At 37.5% G+C, this 12,109-nt stretch overlaps 1 protein-coding gene across 6 annotated transcripts; it reads right to left on the reverse strand.

Moving 5' to 3' along the window:
• Positions 1–42: 42 nt before the first annotated feature.
• Positions 43–12,041, reverse strand: LOC112566822 (glycoprotein endo-alpha-1,2-mannosidase-like). 6 transcript variants are annotated; one of them, XM_025243203.1, is made up of 5 exons: positions 11,757–12,041; positions 6,526–6,623; positions 5,916–6,366; positions 5,221–5,330; positions 43–3,628 (listed from the first exon to the last, which is right to left on the reverse strand). In XM_025243203.1, exons 2-5 carry the CDS (start codon positions 6,544–6,546, stop codon positions 2,930–2,932), a joined length of 1,281 nt encoding a protein of 426 aa, XP_025098988.1. In that variant the 5' UTR covers positions 6,547–6,623; positions 11,757–12,041; the 3' UTR covers positions 43–2,929. The 6 variants fall into 6 exon arrangements, with proteins under 6 accessions (XP_025098988.1, XP_025098990.1, XP_025098989.1 ...); XM_025243205.1 differs by lacking the exon at positions 11,757–12,041 and adding an exon at positions 7,989–8,213; XM_025243204.1 differs by lacking the exon at positions 11,757–12,041 and adding an exon at positions 7,915–8,213.
• Between the last annotated feature and the right edge of the window lie 68 nt (positions 12,042–12,109).

Genomic DNA, 12,109 nt, shown 5'->3' on the forward strand with positions numbered 1-12,109 from the left:
TGCGTGCGTGTGTCTGTATGAGTAGAATGGCGAGTGGGGTAGTGAGTCATGAGTGGTTTTGTTTTCTAAGTTCAAGTGACTTTAACCGATAAGTATTTAAATACTTCGACTAAATCTTGCTATTAGCGTTTGGGTCCGTGATTTTTAGCTCCCCTTCCCCTCGACCATCTCTCGTCCGTTTGTCTGGGAAGGTATACAAGGCTAATCAGTTCATCGAAGTCATGGCAGCATATATTTTCATTTGCAAACTCGACTAAAAAGGAATTGTCGGTGAATTAACTCAAGTTTCGATTATTGTTTTCACAGTACATCGACGTATATTTTTGTATGTCTCCGTTGAGTTATTGCATATGACGACGTTTGACGATCACCTGTGCTGCTCGAAATCTTGAAGAACATCATTCGTGAAACCCTCCACAACAAACATGTACACCTCTATTTCCATCGGTGTACGGCCGATTTGCAACCTACGCTTTGCAGACCATATCGATCTGATAGCAAGTATTATATAACAACTGCAAAATCTTACCTAGACAGACACTTCGAACGCATATGGAATGGAGACCAGCACTGATATAAAAGTAAAGTATATTAGTTATTGGCAACAGCAAATCAGAGTTCTACTCGAACGGGGTACGGCTCGAAGAGGTAAACAGTATACTTGGGATCCACACTTTCAATTAATTAAAGACGTACGTCAGTTCCACGACAGACATCCGCACCAGGATAGCAGCAGCAACAGCTAGCGGGAATGGCTAGGCTGGACTAAGTTTTACTACAAAGTACAATATTGTACAAGTCGATCTCTCGTAGTACCGATCCCGCTTTACGGATGTGAAACGTGAATTCTGCATGCCGACGTGGAGAGGAGAATCCATGTGTTTGAGAACAGGTACTCCAGATATCGTACAGAGAATGTAAAACCAATACTTTGTGCAAAGCACGGTTGTCACAACATAGGACACCAAGAACCGCTGCTTGCAACCAGGCCAGTTCTTAGTCCCCGTGAGTCTTAGTCCTAACGGCAATGACCGGTACCAGTCAAAAGACGAATCTTCTTCTTGTTCCTATTCACCCCCAGTGGAGCATACAGCCGCAACGCGCCATCGGATCGGCAGGTTCTGGGTGTCCCTCTCCAGTTTGCACACCGGGACCATGTCATGCCAGCTGCCTCCACCTTCCTGTGGACTGATCTCCTCCATGTCTGTCTGGGTCTCCCAACCCTACGCCTTCCCTGTAGGTTCCAGTCCAGAGCTTGTCTTGTTAACAAGGCAAGGGACAAATGACTGAGTCAAATTCCAAGCTTCATATTATGCTTTGAAGCAAATTTATAAAACTAAAAATGACTGCTTTGACCATGACTGCCAATAACAATCAATAAATAGTACAAAAGAAGGCAAAATATACATTTACATTGGCACTCGGCTCAGACTTTCAGAATGAGCTGTTGTTGAATGCCAAGGTACCATTGTATCAAGCTTGCATTTCTTTGTGAAAAAAAGTAAACTGGTCAATGGCTTTTACTATTCTAATCAGAATCTGCGAGAGGGCTTACAATACACAAATTGTTTTGGCATTATCTTTATATGTGCATGATTAATGTCAGCAGCTTTTAAGCCTTAAACATCTGCTCCATTGAGACCTTTACTTTCTTACCACTCTTGCTTCTTTCACTAAATCAGTTTTATGGTCTCTTTATGTTTTAGCTTTGCCAACATAATTACAGTCTGTTAACTGAAAGGTTTACAAAGTGAATCACAAAAAAACAATCTCCAATGTAAACCAGTTTTAAAAACAAAAATCCTTCTCGACATACAGAATTATACATGGTCACCAGCTGACCATTTGTCTTTCAGACCACTGATACTAGAAGTTGACTCAACTTCTACTAGGAGATAACTTGATCATGATAGTGTGATAACAAAGCAACAACAACAACAAATCCTAATTCTACAATGTGCATATTCTTCACATGCACCATTAATATACTGCTGACAGAACAAGGGCCAAAAAGTTTAAACAAACTCAGTACAATTATTTGTGAAGCTTATCATGTCACATTCTATTGAAGTTGCCCTTCAAAATGGCAACTGTCTTGTTAATGCGCACTGCACATGCATATCACAGCTGTGCTGGCAAACTACTTTTGGACCCACTGACTTGACTAGGTAGCGGTTAGTATTAGTGTTAGTTTTATTCATAGCAGTGGTCAGTCTGTGTGTAGAATGGTTGGTAAAAGATCAAGATGGCTGGCCCCTTGTAAAGTGTCAGTATGGAATGACAAAAAAAGTATTAAGGTTTGTATCAGTTTCAATCCACAACTGAACATCACATAACATAAATTCATCTTTATTTGCCGAGTGATATACAAGCATGGATGATATATATGTCTGTGATACAACCACCAACCCCTTTTAGCTGGAGTTTCGCAGTGTAGGCATAATTTAAGCTGCGGACATCTACATAACAAGCATGGATGCAATAACGACTTTCCAAAACTATGAAATGACATTACAGATATCATCTTTATCACAATATCACAATGATACCTGATTGTCCATGCAACATAAAATTAGATCAATCACACAATCAGTAATGCTACATATTTATCATTATGGTAGAAAATATATTTAAAACACCAGTTTGTTTAATTAGTAATGCTGCAACGGAAATATTACAGATATCACAAGTATCTGAGGGCAGAAGCACAAAATCAACTGACTCAAGGATTTGAGGTCAACAGAATAACAAAAAGAATAACAATATGTGAAAAAAAATCTGTAAGTTAAGAAATGTGAGACCTCCAAAAGTATTCTCTAAAATGTGAGCCACCAAAGAGAATAATAAGCCTTTCTGGTAAAATAATTGAAGATATTAGGACAAAAAAAACCCACAATAAATTGCACAACAAATTCATACAAAGGAGATATTACTTCTGAGCCTTTGAAAACTGGTCTACCAATGTTTTCAGTAAATTAAGATAGAAGTCAGGCTGGTGAGGTTGATAGTCCTCATACTTAAACCTTTCAGTTTCCTTGGGTATGGCTGGTTCCACTTGCGTTCCTTCATGCCATTCATTAAATGAAGTGATAGAGATATACTTGGCCCCTGCATCAATGGCAGCTTCAAATGCTCTCCTGAAGTAATTCCCATGGTCTCTCTTTCTTTCTGTCTGAGCATTCCAAGGTCTTATGCGAGTGTCTACATAGCCTGGCCCAATGCTGGGCACAAACAGCAAATTGTTATGCTTGGCAAACTCTGCCATCGTCTTCCAATTAGTCCATGAACTGCCTTTGGTGAACTCATTTGCTGCAAAGTAGGTATAAAATCCATCAAAGCTAGCATCTAAAATTTTTACTTCATCTTCTGGGCTCAGATATAAACCCAGAAAAATTCCATCATATCTAGTATCTCGCAGAGTCAGTGGTGCTCCTGGTTTAAGCACTGCTGCCCACTCTGAAGAGGGCACCTGGTATGAGTCATAGATGTAAAATACTGGAAGATTTTGTCCCTTTAATTCTGTCCTGTAAAATCCTGGATGATGTCCATACGTATCAATAATGTATCTGACATGTGTTTTCAGGGTTTCTCCACCTCTGTTTTTGAATGGCTCCAAGTGAAAAGAAACCTGTGAAAGGAAAGCATGTAATTTGTTTTGGCTACATTTTCAGTTGTAGTGATTTGGATATCAGATAAATGTAGTTTTGGTTAAAGAAAAATGATGGAAGGTAGGCAGAGGTACGCGAAGAAATGAATACCACTTTTTTTCAGTTTTTTTTTTTTCATTTTCGATTATTTCAAGTAGAGGAAAAGTACCTTTGCACTATGTAGGTGTTCTGGTTCCTGTCAAGTGTTCGCGTATCTCGAAATACTCTTTTCCGTTAGGTCCCCTATTTTAAGTGCGGGAGAAGCACCACTGCACCATGTAGGTGTTCTGGTCTGCTGACAAGTGGCTTAGATACCTCGAAATACCACCTTTTCAGTTTACCCTATTTTGAATGCAGGAGAAAGTACCACAGCACCATGTAGGTGTTTTGGTCTACTGTCAAGTGGCTCATATACCTCAAAACTCCTCTCCTTCCCCTTAATTTTCCCCCATTATTTCAGATGCACACGCATCATTGCATGGTGTAAGAGTTCTGATCTGCTGTCAAGAAGCTCCCATCCCTCAAAATCCTTTTTTCCATCCCATTAGTTATTAGTAACGTAAGTAGAATTAGATATTAGAAGAAGTAGGCAATACATATTAACAGTGTAGGAGTTAGGTGTTGTAAAGTAGGATAGAATTGGTTTGCACGTCTAAATAAATTCATTTTAAATTTACAAACCTCTTTGTGTGTGACTCAGCATATGTTGTGGGAATTGTCCTCGTGGTATAAAAGAAATAACTATATATATATTCCTTGGGCAAATGAAACTTGTGTTGTCTCATGCACAGAAAAATAGCGAACAAAAGCAGTTGTGGAACACAGAACACACGTGATGAGAGGGAGAAGTCATCCAATACGAAGCTGGATGACACACCAAAAAGAATACTTTTTTGTGGAAAAAGCAGGTTCTTTTTCAGATCCCAATGTCGGCTAAGTGCAGGTGTGTGGTAGATGGAAGGAAAAAAAGAACATAATGAAGGGTATATTAGACTAGATAGCACATTTGATGTGTAAGAATTAGAACTGCAGTGAAAAATTCTCCTCAGGAACTTACATCCTCTTCTCTGGAACTACAAAGAGGAACAGACTGATTTTCACTAGGGCTTTATAGAAGCCACAACTTACTGATAGTCTGGCTGCAGTGTGTAGTAAGCATTGGAGTTAAAAAAAAAACAAAACTGACCAGTCCAGCTACAGAAATTTATAGTGCTGTGACCCAGATCTGCCAGTGGCTCAGGAAAAAAACTGATCAGTCCAGCTACAATATATACATTGCATTTAAGTTATTGATTCCTTTTACCTATTTTCTATCTATCTGTCAAAGACATCGAAGTCTCAAATGTATGAACCCAACAAAGCAAACAAGCACATAAGCAGATTACAACAGATAGCAAGAAAACATTTGTACCTATCAGTTTAGTCATAAATTTATTCCAAACAAAATTAATGTAAATTTTCAATATGAATGTCTATTTTTTTAAATCATCTGTTTATTCAAACTCTGAAAAGGGTAAATCAACATCTAAAGATACAATTTGTTCTGTACACTTTCCTGATCACATCTACTTGCCTTGATTCCATGAGCATGCGCTGAATCTAGAATGAGTGGCATCAAGTTGTCTAAAGGAATGCCATCATCATCTGCTTCACCTGGGGGGTACCATGATACTGCCAATACTCCTATGAGTAAAGATAAATAAGCACAATAATTAGTTGAATGTCTGAAAAGTGAAACAGGTTAAACGTGCACTCAGAAATACTGAAAATTTGCTAAGGAACCCATATGTTATTCATCATCTGCATCATCTGCAGAAAATAAAATCCAATCCTGTGCATTCGTTTGATTCCTTATGCATGACAGAAGTGTATCTGATTCATTATTGTGTATTTGGTTCATTATTAACAATCATACAACCTTCTTTATGTTGCTTTTGACCAACAACCAGTTTCTATGGGAGTTACATGTCTTACATTTTCCATGATATTTTTAACATATTTGACTATGTTTTTGTCCTGTGACCATTGGTCACTTCTTGTCAAAGCAAAAGTGGTCAGAATTATGCAGTGAATACTCCAGTTCTGATATTTTTGTACTCTGCTATGTTGCATTACATTTTTTTATGTGCATGTCTTTGTCATTGTGCGTGCATGTACCTTATACAAATGTATATATATTCATATGTACATATGAGCTAGCTATTCCATGCAGCTTCCCGTTAAGTATGTTTAGTCTGCATTATTTTAAAGTCAAGATGGCAAACTCACCTACTCCTGCTGAATGGATCTGTTTCATGTGTGTATTCACAACAGAAGCATCTGAAGAGCTGTAGGGACCAAGTTCTGGATAGAAATTGGCACCAATGTCACCAGGGGGCAAATGCTTACCCAAGGGCCATTTTTTTGCCTCATTTTTATTCCAGTGAGGAAGCATATGATGATTCCAGTGTATATAGCGTCCATCAGTTTGTGGGTTACCATACCATGGGTAATAAAAAATATGTACTTTGAAGTTCACTTCAGTTCCAGAATTTAATAATAAAGCTGCCTTCTTGATGTCATTTTTTTCTTCATGTAACATTTCAGTTCTTCCTTCTACATTAACAGAAGTGTTTTTATCCAAAACCCAGGAAGTTTTAGATACTAATGGATATCCGGTTGCATTTACTGAATCTAGTTTGCTTTGAAGGTTACTATTTTTGGCTGCAATGCTCAATTTCTGGAAAAACAAAGAGTCTTGAAGACTATTGAATTCAGGATTATTTTCAGACAAAGATACTTTTATCATCTGAACTCTTCTCTCTGACAAAATATAGATGGAAATACTGATCATACTGGTTGTTAAAGACAATGCAAGAAAAAAGACATAGTAACGTACACTACGAAGACTTCTACCCATTGATGCTGGTTATTCAAACAAGAAATGTCATTTTCTTTCCTGTTTGCAGTAGCTTCATTTTGATCCTCTTCAGCTCACTGTGGATACACAAGAAAAAAAAATGATGTTACGAAAGATATTATCTATAATTTAGGTAGATATAAAATTTTTTTAAAAACCCACATACATAAGAATCAAACCAGAGGACCATCCTTAAATCTTCAGGTTACTTTTCTATGTTGCAGTTATACTACCTGTGATATTTTATGCATGTTGTCTTAAAAATGTAATGTTTTGTCTGTTTGCATCTGTTCACATATGCTACTGAATGCTTATTTTAATTTTTTCATCATATCACTTACAAGTGGTGTGTGTGTATATATATGTATGATGTCATCTTCATATTACTACTGTTTTGTCATTGCCTTTAGAGTCATTGTCATAATCTTACATCTGGAGCTTCTGTATACTGTGAATGATACACATGTTTGAAATGAATTACCCTTGAAAAAAGATGGGAAGTTATATTTTTGATTTTGTTTTGAAGGAAAATTTGGGGACTTCAAATATTTTGTAAGAAGTTACAACTAATATTTAAAGGTATAGCTTTAAACTTAATGAAAGACATTAGTCTGATTTTTTTCCCAGCCAAAATTATCATCCGGCATCAGAAAACTTTTCTGTCAAATATTTCTCATCTAAAGGGATGTTGCATCATCATCTTTGATAATTTGGGCTGAGGATAATCAAAGTTAAAATAGACACACCTTTCTGGACCAACCATAAGCATAAATTTTAAGTTTTCAGCATTCAGCTTTTAGAAATGTTTTATATTTCATCTGTGGTTAGGTCAGCAAGTGGTTTGGTGGTTTGTATAGTCACTTTGAGCGCAGTATGAGTAATCTAGACTATCTTAAAAGCGGACTATGCTACAACTCTTGCTCCTCTATGAGGTTCACCGGCTGCCAGTCTGAGCTTATGTTGTTTACAAGATCAACACACTGTACTTCTATTGTCTTCATCAGGCCTGACGAGAAGCTGGGGTCTGGTGTACCCAGCCCCGGGACTGTGAAGGGGCCCAGCCCTGGTCAGTTGATTTGTTCCTTCTTCTTTTTTTTTTTTAAGGAAAAGTTGACAGAACATTCCTCACTCCAGGTTTTCTTTTTTCCTATGGTATACTACAAGTTTAATCCTTTACTATATCATTTTCCCTCATTTACTAACCACTCGAGTAAACTTGTAAACAACTCTATATTGAAGTAGTAATGTAAATCCTAATGCACTTGTCCTGATGTGTGCAGTCTATATTACGTTACTGAATCAAACGTCAATATTGACAATTGAATTGTAAGCATATTATTATACATTGGAAAAATAATTTATCATTACTATTTAAGGGGCCAGGAGAGGTCGTCTGTCCTGGGTCTTCATCACACCTATCAGAGTTACTGTGCCTTAATTACCACTTGAGTCGGTCTCTTTGGTCTGCTTGTTTCCTTCCTCACTGTACCATGCATAAGCTGGGAGAAATTTTGCAGCTTTTTCCTTTTTCATGCCTCATGCACTGGTTGGAATTCGACCTCCTTTCTACGATGTGTCTACATGAAAGCCTTCAAATCTGGCTTCAAAACCCGTCTCTCTACTCAAACGTACAGTTCATCTTGGGTCGTTTTCACTCACGTGATACACACGTAGCAACGAGGCGCTGTCCGCCATCTTCCTTCCCTAACGCTTCGCGTTTCTTCAGCGGCTCTATATCGGCTTGTGTCACGACACCGCTAGCGTCTCTCGAGCACACCAGCGGAGTCGGACAATTGCGTGCTCTTTCACTCAAATAAACAAAACGATTTTGCCTATACGAGTCTGCCTATGTTTATTAATTAAAAAAAATAAATAAATAAAAAACCCTATGAAAACACAGTCACTATAACAATGGCTCTTCCTTTCGTCAAACACATTTACCAAGTCCACCGAACTCCTTGCACACTATTAAAACTCACTGTCTTGGCAATGTCTCCTCTAACACAATCACACAAAATCCTGTATCTATTACTATTCAAACTCACTGTCTTGGCAATGGTTCTTCTAACACAATCACATATCTCCACTGAATCTTCTACACATTATGAAGCACACTGTCTTGGCAATGGCTCTTCTAGCACAATCACAAAAATCCACGGAATCTACTATTAAAACTCACTGTCTTGGCAATCAAACTTCGACTAACACAACCTCCAAACTAAAATGTACTCGATCTCTTACACACTAGTGAGACACACTGTCTAGCAAATGGCTCTCTACTCTTAAACAAGCGTCCACCTCTCTCCGAATCCTTTTCTCTTCTCCCTATTAAAACACACTGTCCCGGCAGTGGCTTCTCCCTTCAATAAGAAACACAATCCTCCTCCCCTTCATTAAGTGTCCAGTTTCACCTCCTCTCACTCATTGCTTGCTACCCCAATCTCCAGTCACACCTTTTCTTTCTTTCTTTCTTCTTTAACATCAAACAAGAACTTTTGCACATTCAAATGCATATTTATTAATTCTTTTCAGAAAATTTTTGTGTCTGCTGACAGAACATAACTTAAAAAAAATCATTACAGGGTAAGAAGGAACATATCAAAATCCCAATCTAAATAACATCACTGATATGGATTACTAAGAAGAACTATTGGTTAGGTAATCTAAAATCCACAAAGAAGCTCTGGCATCAATATTGCTCTGAATTAGCTTCTGAGGAAGCAAACGGCATTTGCATTCAAATGACAATAACATTTGATTCAATTATACATGTTTGAGTAGCCTGTTAATAAGCAAAAATTATTAACAATATTCTGTCAACAGCAAATATTTTGATCAACATCATACAAAGCATGACATCTCCAGCAAAGAACAAATTCTATATTGTTCACAGTTTCACATCAATTTACCAAGTAACTTATCTGATCAGTTGGATATCGTCATGCTATTATAAATAAAGTGCGAAAGAAAAAGAACTACAGTAAGGTAATTGTGCATTTTATATCTGAGAATAACTTCTATGGTAATGTAAACATATACAGATTGCAAGCATGCATTCTGAAAATAAATGCTGATTTCAAACTAAAAAATTGCACTATTGCTACTCAATAGGCACTATGGATTTATGTAAATTTACAATGCAGCAACAAAGCCGAACTATTTTGTCTATGACTGGATTATCATCACCAGGCTTTGTTGCCATCAGGTCAATAGGCACTTTAGACTGCAAAATTCCAAACTTTCTGCGAACAAAGCCTATAACTCTCTCAACATGAATTCGTACAGAGGCTATTTTTCTCGAATTTTCAACTTGTAGTGGGTGAAGTTGCTTTTTCCCATGGGTAAAATCTGAAATTATTAATTTAGCTTGATAAAAAAGAACTTCATCTTCAATGTTGAAACCTCTGTCGGCCATAATTACATCTCCTGGTAACAAGTTGGACAACAAAGAAGTATTTTCAATGATGTGTTTGTCTGAAGCCCTGCCACCAAATGCATCTGAAATGTAGCTGATTGAACCTTGTGGTGTGATCCCAATCAGATATTTGGCAGAATGATATTTTTTATAGTTGGAATAAACTTGGATCTGATTGGTTTGGCCCGAGGGTTTCTGTGCTTCAAGTTCAAAACAGTCAACAATAACAGCAACTTTATCTTTAAAGTTTTCTCTAAAGCACATAGGCATAGACAGTTTCAGAGCTTCTCTTGAAGGCCAGTGCAACAAAAAAGACAACCGTGCTACAAGTACATCAAGAGTTCTATGAAAACTCCTTTGCACAGTTGACACGGATACTTTCAGCTGATACCCTATATCCTGGAATTGGTAGTTCAGTCTGATCTTAATTAAACACAGCAAAAACTCTTGCTCTTTGGACAGTGACTGTGTTTCATTAGACATGTATGGCTCTACCGTTCTGAAAATAAGGTCCATTACTGCCAATGAAGGAAGTCCCGTGTAGAATGGAACTTTAGCTTCATCTTCAACATACACCTGTCTTTCATAAATAGAACAATGTTGTCTGTTTTTAACTGAATCAAGAAGTCTGGTCTCAGAGTCCGGCATGATTGCATCCATATTTAGTCCAGTCAAATCTGTTTGAGTGTTCTGATCATTTGAACATGAATCTTCTATGTCACCATGTAAACTTTCTTCCCAAGCACTTGAGCAACCAAAAACACTTTCACATATTTTTTCTTCCTGGCTTGTCTCACTGCTGATTGATTTTCGCTTCTTGCTTGCAGTATGTAGAGTAGGGACGGATGCATTACTTCTTTTGCGAGACACAAGCCTCAAATACCTGTTTTTCGAAGTCTCAGCTTCTGAGCAAGTACTTGATCGCTCATGTCCCAAGTGTAGAGTGGGAAGCCACGAAGGGCTGTTCCGGAAATTCACATATGCTGGCTTTCCTAGACACAAGAATAAAACAACCCATGAATTACATCTTTGTGATATTAACTACAAAAAAATAATAATAATCAGCACTGAAACAAAATAAACCAAATACACGTCTAAAAAGAAAAATAATGAAGTAGAAATAACATTTTTTATCCTCTCTCTCTATAGCTATAGTTTATTAGTCGTGGTCATGCATAATGAAAGTCTTGTTTTGATGTTCACTCAAATCACGTGAACTGTCACCAACCTACAATGAAGAGAATATTTATCACAATGTGTACAACATGCAGAACAATGTTAAATACTTTAGCAATTTGGAAAAAGTCTGGTTTCTTACCGCCAACAAAGTGTTTCGAACAGATAACTATTTTGTTCCACTTCTGTTGTAATATCCTCTCGGTAAAGCAGACGACGTCGTTCTTCTGTAAGTTTTCTTGTTTCGTCGCCTTGGTTCAAAATAATTTTGGGTATCTTATGAAAAGATACATCTAGAGGAACATTTCGTTTACTGCAGGGCTTGTTTCCGCATCCTTTTATGCCGCAGACGACCATGATAACCGATCAGTTGCCAGCAAGCTTCAGTAACCACTGCTTTAAGAGGGGAGGAAAAATGGCCGCTGAAGCAGCTCGCAAAAACTGATGACGTCACGTGAAAACCACCCATTCTTCTTAAGCGCACTTTTGTTCTTCCTGTTAATTGTTTGGCTGACTGTCGGATCGCTTGTAGTCTTCGTGTGCAACGTATTGAGCTCGTATCCATATGGGGAAATGCACTTTACAAATCAAATTACTATTAATATTTAAGGAAGTATACCTTGATTACATTGCATAAAGATAGGCACAAGCTGAATCCACACACTTAACACGGTGTGTTTGGATTCCCCATCTCAGATGATCTCATTCGGTTGTTTTTTTTATTTGTTTTTTTTCCTTCTCGAAAGTCAAGGGTCAAGGCTTGCAAAGTCGATCATAAAAATGTTTAACTGGGAATTACACGAACATTCTTTATGATTCAGTTTAAAAAGCGACAGTTTCATAAGAAACACGTTAAAATGTAAAATATATATTCTACAAAGTTAAATGTGCTTATAAGAAATTTATATATGACTATTTTATCCGAAGATCTTTTCATGGCAAGCCTAAGGTTTATGTTTGAGACGATATATG

The sequence above is a fragment of the Pomacea canaliculata genome, linkage group LG6 (assembly GCF_003073045.1).
Source record: "Pomacea canaliculata isolate SZHN2017 linkage group LG6, ASM307304v1, whole genome shotgun sequence".
Lineage (NCBI taxonomy): Eukaryota > Metazoa > Mollusca > Gastropoda > Architaenioglossa > Ampullariidae > Pomacea > Pomacea canaliculata.

What these genes read in the sequence shown, in the direction of transcription:
- LOC112566822 (XM_025243200.1), bottom strand. Translation starts at nt 6,546, where the DNA reads ATGGGTAGAAGTCTTCGTAGTGTACGTTACTATGTCTTTTTTCTTGCA. An exon ending in GATCCATTCAGCAGGAGTAG is followed by an intron (nt 5,331 to 5,915) that starts GTGAGTTTGCCA and finishes CTTTACTCATAG; the next exon opens with GAGTATTGGCAGTATCATGG. An exon ending in CGCATGCTCATGGAATCAAG is followed by an intron (nt 3,629 to 5,220) that starts GCAAGTAGATGT and finishes TTCCTTTCACAG; the next exon opens with GTTTCTTTTCACTTGGAGCC.